This window comes from Betta splendens, chromosome 10 (genome assembly GCF_900634795.4).
Source record: "Betta splendens chromosome 10, fBetSpl5.4, whole genome shotgun sequence".
Lineage (NCBI taxonomy): Eukaryota > Metazoa > Chordata > Actinopteri > Anabantiformes > Osphronemidae > Betta > Betta splendens.
In genome coordinates this window covers 20,743,627-20,750,336 of record NC_040890.2, presented here as the reverse complement: position 1 = coordinate 20,750,336, position 6,710 = coordinate 20,743,627, and the positions used below count along the sequence as shown (strand labels likewise).

General features: G+C 47.2%; 1 protein-coding gene across 1 annotated transcript; it reads right to left on the bottom strand.

The window, feature by feature from the left end:
- Positions 1–1,990: 1,990 nt before the first annotated feature.
- On the bottom strand, positions 1,991–6,710 carry stard15 (StAR-related lipid transfer (START) domain containing 15). Its single transcript, XM_029166021.3, has 6 exons — positions 6,391–6,710; positions 3,265–3,412; positions 3,076–3,179; positions 2,846–2,963; positions 2,526–2,578; positions 1,991–2,452 (listed from the first exon to the last, which is right to left on the bottom strand). Exons 1-6 carry the CDS (start codon positions 6,535–6,537, stop codon positions 2,237–2,239), a joined length of 786 nt encoding a protein of 261 aa, XP_029021854.1. The 5' UTR covers positions 6,538–6,710; the 3' UTR covers positions 1,991–2,236.

The following is a 6,710-nucleotide window of genomic DNA, read 5'->3' as shown; positions in this document are numbered from 1 at the left end:
GAGGTGTTTGACCAGCATCCTCTCCAGCTCCACCCCCAGAACAGAACCAGCCCTCCTGATCACTTTGTCCAGTCTGTTACTGTCTACTTCATTCATGCTGCTGCCCCACAGACCACAGCCTAAAACACTGGACCCACAGACTCATAGAACATCCTCAGCATGGAGCTGCAGACGGTAAAAGACCTGAGCCTCCTCAGGAAGTACATCCTGCTCTGAGCCTTCTTGTACACAGCTGAGGAGTTAGTACACTCCCAGGTATTTGTACTCAGTCACCACCTCCACCTCTGCATTTTTAATAGTGAGATGGGTGACAGCACTCCCAGATTTCCTAAAGTCTATCACCAGTTTTACTGATGTTCAGTTGGAGGTGGTTCTGTCTACACCAGTCCACAAAGCTGTCCACCACTCCCTGATACTCTGTGACATCACCACCCTGGATACATCCTACAATAGCAGAGTCATCATCCACTCCTAGAAGGGCTTAATATGCAAACTGGAGGGGGTCGACTGAGGGTTTGACCAGAGAATGCAGGGAGTCCAGGATCAGCCTCTCAAAAGCCTTCATGATGTGAAAGGTCAGGGCCAAGGGTCTGTAGTCATTGAGGACTCTGGGATGTAGCGTCTTATTCACTCGCACAATGCATTATTTTTTCCACCCAAGAGGAACACTCTCCAGCTGCAGACTCAGGTTGGAGATGTGCTAGAGGACACCACAAAGCTGGGGAGCACAGACTTTTAGCACCCTTGGACTGATTCCATCCGGTCCTGCAGCCTTTGTTGGATGAAGCTTGTTCAGGTCCTTTCTCACCTGATCTGCTGTGAAGATTTGTGAAGAGGTGGTCTGGTCGGGTGGGGGATGTGATGGACGGCCTGTTGTGAGCAGCGGGGGGCTCAGAGGCTCAACCTGTTTCAGTGTGTGTTTGTGTCCTGGTCCAGGATCCAGACTAACCTAGAACTGAACACTTTTCCATTGACTCTGTGGGAAATGGTTTCAGCAGCATCAGGTTTTAAGGAAAGTGATGATTCTGGACCTTCCTTTTAATTTTAGATTTTCCAATGTAAAAGCATCACCTGTGTATTAGCTAAAATAAGAACATTCAGTGTGAAGAGTCCAGATGTTTGCTTTAAAACGTGTTGATTCTTTTAAGTAGAAACACAACTGAGGCAAGGTTTCAATCTTAGACCTGACAGGTTCTGGATGAGCCGCCTCAGGATAAAAATCACAAATATTTAGCTTCTGTTTTAAGACAATGACTTAAAAACCACCCACCAGAAGCAAACCTCAAGGTTCTTTCATCTCAAAGGTTCTGTTCTGACCCAGATGAGCTTATAATCTTTAAATATTACTGTTACTGGGGAAGCTGTTTGTAATGAAAAGGGAAAAAATTAACTTTGTTTGTTGTTGTTGTCGATCGGTGCTGATGTCTCTGGGTCAGTTTAGAGCAGAACGATGTTCTCCTGTGAACCGGTACAATCAGAACCTCCTGTCCCCATTACAACAACAGCTTAACACAGGAAAACGTCGCACAACCAGAGCAGAACCCCAGCGTCAGGCTGTAATGTAGCTCTCTGTCCATCAGGCGTCGCTGCAGACTCAGAGACAGCTCCAGCCTGATCAGTGGATGTATCTGTGTAAAATGCCCCGTTAGTCCACCAGGTTCAAGAGTCACCATACGATTCGCTTTTGTCATTTTGAACCTTGTTCTAAAAATGTTTATTTGCACTTAAAAAAGTTAAATATGATTATTATGTAAAGTGGCACTATGCTCATCTGCTCCCCAGTCAGGTCAGTTGCTTCTATTTGATCAGGATGCTCCTGGAACCTTCAGAAGCGTCCTGGCAACAGGAAGGCCCAACACTAAAATAGTCCTGGACCTCTACTTCAGGTGGAGGACATAGACTTAGATCAACGATAGATCAAAGATACTGCATTTAACATGACATTATGTTGAACACACAGCTGTAATGATAACACCTGAACACACCTGAGTAGATGTAGAACCTTTAATCAGGATCCTGAAGCAGATGTGTGGTTCCCTGTCTACACCAGGCTGAAGGTGAGGTAAAGCACTCAGACAGCACAACAGGGTTAAATAATACCTGTTCTAATAATAGAACCCAGTCCTGTTCAGCTGAAGTCTGATCCAGGTCTGATCAGTCCAAAGTTCTGATCTGTGGATCAGTTTCAAACAACCTGACAAGCAAACAGCAGAAGAAACAGAAGCCTTTCAGGCACTTAAGTGTCTTCATCGTCACTGTGGTGCGTCTTCTCCTCGTTCAGGCCGCTCTCGTCAATGTTCTCCAGTGAGTCGGCTCTTTGGACCGTCAGCTCCGACACGCTGATGCATGGCAACGTGTTTTGTTCTGGGTACATCCATGGTTTCAGGTTGGGATTGTGCTTTCTTTTCCACTCCGGATACTTCACAGACGCTTTGTAGATCTTCCTCATGGCCTGAGAGGACAGAGATGGAAAGTGAACGAAGAGGACTCGCTGGTCCTCATTTAGCTGTAGCTGCTGCTTTTACCTTCGGAGCCACGAGCTGAGACATTCGGTTTACCACCCACTTTGGCAACGAGCCTGAGGACAGAACATCACTGAGTCCTGTTAGAACATGAATCTCTGGGAAACAGCTGCCATTAAATTAGCAATCATAAAATGTTTTTACTAAAATGATGATATGTGAAGTTTCTGTTCTGTTGACTACATTTTGGTCACTTTCAGTTTTTATTCACCTTTCCACCTGTACCACCGTCATGGTTCACCTGTCTATACAACACACCTGCAGCTCCGCACAGCACCAACTGCTGGGCAACACAAAGGTAACATAGCAGCAGGGATCCTCACCTCTGGGGTCCATCTGGGTCAGGTAGTAGAGGGTGGAGCTGCTCGGCCCGTTGGACTGAATCAGGTATCCAGTCAGCAGAGACACAGCGCGGACATAATCCTTTTTTGGCGGATGTTGCTGAGAAAGAAAGCAGAGTCAAGCTTTACAACAGTTCACCAATACAGACCGAACTAAACCACTCTCCGGTTCTGGTTCAGTCAGACTTCTGGATATGGATGTAAGCTCACACCGGGTGTTTTACGGAGTAGTTGATGATCAGGTAGTCGTTGCCAAGCGGGAGCCAGGATCTCATGGTTACAAAGTCTCTGTTCTTCAGAGGGCTCGGACATTTCCCTTAAACAGTACATACACAGACACAAAGAAGTGACCAGTAGTTTCATCAGACGTCATGTGTGCGGTAAATACCCAGAGGACTGACAGGAGTAGTAGCCCACGTCTGCGTTGACCGTCAGCCTGCCGATGTCGTACGTGTCGATCATGTTGGAGTCCCATTTCCTGCGGTAGCTGGTGTCGTGGAGGACGTCGTACAGCGTCTCTGCACTCACGTCCCTACACACAATCCTCATCTGGACAAAGACAGAGAGCAGCTCATGAACTGTGTGTGACCGATGGGCTTATATGTCATCACCTCTCCGTTGGAGCAGAATTCTTATGAAACCAGATGTGAACATCAGGAGTCAGCATCATTAAACCAGAACAACCTAAATCAAACCACAGAAAGCTCCAAGCACAGTGTTGTATGATCAGGTTCTGCCTGGCGTGCTGTTAGATTGCTGTCATTCGTTCATACTGTACATGCTCATCTGAGTAGCAGATTCATTTCACCAGTGATTCAATTTTGTTCCTGGACCTTTGTTCACAGCTTCTCCTGCTGTTAGTTCTAGCATTTTACTGAGCATCACACTGTGAGGCAGCCACTTCCTGAACTCTTGGACATGATATGGAGGAAAAGGAGACGTCACTTCTTTCCACTGCTGTGATCTTCACTGAGCTGCAGTCATCAGATACTTGGACGTTCCATGTAACTCAATCAGCACCGCTCCAAGCCACCTGAATCATTCATTAGGTTAGGCTGTACTGTAACTCTGCAGCCGCTCATCTCATTGTGAAACATTTCAGGCCGGCGTCAGTCTTTCAACACAAGCATCTTCCTGTTACAGCAGCTGGAAACCGTCCCCAACACAACTTGTGCTCTCCTCCTCTGCTTTACAGGTGGGTCAGAGCTCTGGAACGTGTCTTAGTGTTGGAGGCACCGACAAGAACTGGAGCAGAGCTCATACTTTAGCAGCTTATCACAAGCTTTCTAGAATCATCAGCAGATGATTTAAAAGGTCTTTTTCCTGTCACTATGTTCAGGTTCAAACCTGCCTCTGCTTTGACAGGTGCCGAGACTTTAATAATTCAGGTGAAGAAAAGTCCTGAATTATTAAAGCATTCAGTTTCATCATCCTCATCAGCAGCAGCTTTGTTTTGAGTCAAGTCTCGCCTTTGTCTGCCTCTCTCTGGGGAGCCTTCATTATCATTATCGTCATCAACAACAGAAGCAGCATCTTTCCTCTGAACACATATCGAATCCTCACACGAGTATCAACATTGAAAACTACTGAAATACACATTCTTGTGACAGGAAGAGTCATTCAGGGACACATCTGGTGTGATCAAACCTTGCTTTCCAGGCTGACCCTCTACAGAGCTACCAGACCTCCAACAAATACATATTAATATGTCGCTGGTAGACACTGGATCCAAGAGTTCCATTGAATTGACCCACTGTGTTCCCCTGCAGCACTTAAACTGTTCAATCAGGTGGGTCAGTAAACAGACGCAACTAGCAACGAGGCCCAAGAAAACCTAAGTTTAAAGTATTTCAACTTTGACCTGGGATCAGGGGTCAGGCACCAGGGATCGGGTATCAGGCATCAGGGGTCAGGCATCAGGTACCAGGGATAAGGCATCAGGTACCAGGGATCAGGGATTAGGCAGCAGAAATCAGGCATCAGGGATGAGGGATCAGGCATTAGGCATCAGCTATGAGGGATCAGGCATCAGGCATCAGGCACCAGGCACCAGGCACCAGGAATCAGGCATTAGGCATCAGGCACCAGGGATCAGGCACCAGGCATCAGGCATCAGGCACCAGGCACCAGGCACCAGGGATCAGGCACCAGGCACCAGGGATCAGGCAGCAGGCTTCAGGCCCCAGGGATCAGGCATCAGGCATCAGGCATCAGGCATCAGGCACCAGGGATCAGGCATCAGGCATCAGCTACCAGGGATCAGGGATCAGGCATCAGGCATCAGGCTCCAGGCACCAGGCACCAGGAATCAGGGATAGGGGATCAGGGATCAGGCATCAGCTACCAGGGATCAGGGATCAGGTATCAGGCATCAGCTACCAGGGATCAGGCTCCAGGCACCAGGCACCAGGCACCAGGAATCAGGGATCAGGGATCAGGGATCAGGGATCAGGTACCAGGGATCAGGGATCTGTGATCAGGCTGATCCATTTACTATTAGGACCAAAACACATCCTCACAATAACAAACACTTTAGCTTCATTGGTTCGAGGTTCTACTCATGCTCAATCAGCGTCATTCCTGTATCATCCCTACACCTGCGAACATGAACCACACGTGAATCGTCCTTCCTGTTCTTTCTCTTCCCTCCTCGCTTTACTTTTTGTCCTCTCTTTCTTTCTTGTTCTCTCTTTTTCATCTGGTTCCTCTGTCAGACACTTACAGTAAATAACCATTTTAATGGTTCCACCCCTCACTGGGTCTATGTAAGTGTTCCAACTTACAAAACTGGTGAGTCACACACAAACTTTAATTAGTGTTTTTCAATAAGTCACAACGAACAGCGGCTGTTTGCTGACTGTGAAAAAACTGGTTCAACCAGTTCTGAAACTAAATACTTGCTCCAAAGCAACGGAGGAGGAACCTGGTTGTTCTTGCTGAGCAGTGTGTTCATGTCATGTAATATTAGTTAAATGTGAAGGTTTACACACACTTTACACACACAGCAGGAAGGTGCAGCTCCAGCTTGGAGTGCTGCCATATTCAAACTGGGTCAGAGGGCTGGTTCTGCTTGTGTCGTATTGACGTTATAGACAGGACGTTGCAATAAACAAACTTAGCTGGATCAACACAGTGTCCTGTACCTGTCATTCCCAGAATGAAGCTGAGCTTGTGTCTGACTAATGGAGGCCTGAGCAAACCCTGCAGCAAGTGCTTAAATCAGGTTCCCAACATGGGATCGACGCTTCTCATGAGTGTTACTACTGTTATTATTCATGTGTCGCGTTCATCACTTATCTGCAGTAACACAGGGGTATCCAGCTGGGTTCAAACCCATGACATTGTGGGAGACAAAGTGTACCCACTACTCCTCTGGGCCAAAGATCCAACTGACATGGGATCAATAAAGTCAAGAAATGAAGAAATCAAATTAACTCCACCTAAGCTTTTGTGAAAATACATAAGAAAAAGACCAAAACCCGAAACCAGTTTTTAAGAGTCCAGTTTGGCCCACCTGAAGCCCTTACCTTGACTTTCTGAACCGTCTTGCTCTCCTCCTCCCGGCACCACACCGTCACTCCTCCCTTGTTGTAGCGGCTGATCCATCCCTCCGTGCTCAGACACTGGTCTTTGAAAGAAGAGAAGTCAGAGTCGTCCGGGATCTGGACCGGCATCTCCCAGAACCAACTCGAATCGACACCACCAAAACAGTAGAAACTCAGAAGGAACCAAAATAGTTCCAATTCATATCAGTGCGCCCTCCCCCCTGATGTCCAGAGTCCTTTTGGGCCGGTTGTGGATTGGATGCTGGACAACAGGTTCCGAGTTTATATCTGTGATCCTGTCT

Excerpts from the sequence above, each read along its gene's own strand:
- stard15 (XM_029166021.3), bottom strand. The coding sequence starts at position 6,537 with ATGCCGGTCCAGATCCCGGACGACTCTGACTTCTCTTCTTTCAAAGAC. Across the intron at positions 3,413-6,390 it reads AGACGGTTCAGAAAGTCAAG|ATGAGGATTGTGTGTAGGGA; the intron begins GTAAGGGCTTCA and ends GTCTTTGTCCAG. Across the intron at positions 2,964-3,075 it reads ACTACTCCGTAAAACACCCG|CAACATCCGCCAAAAAAGGA; the intron begins GTGTGAGCTTAC and ends TTTCTTTCTCAG.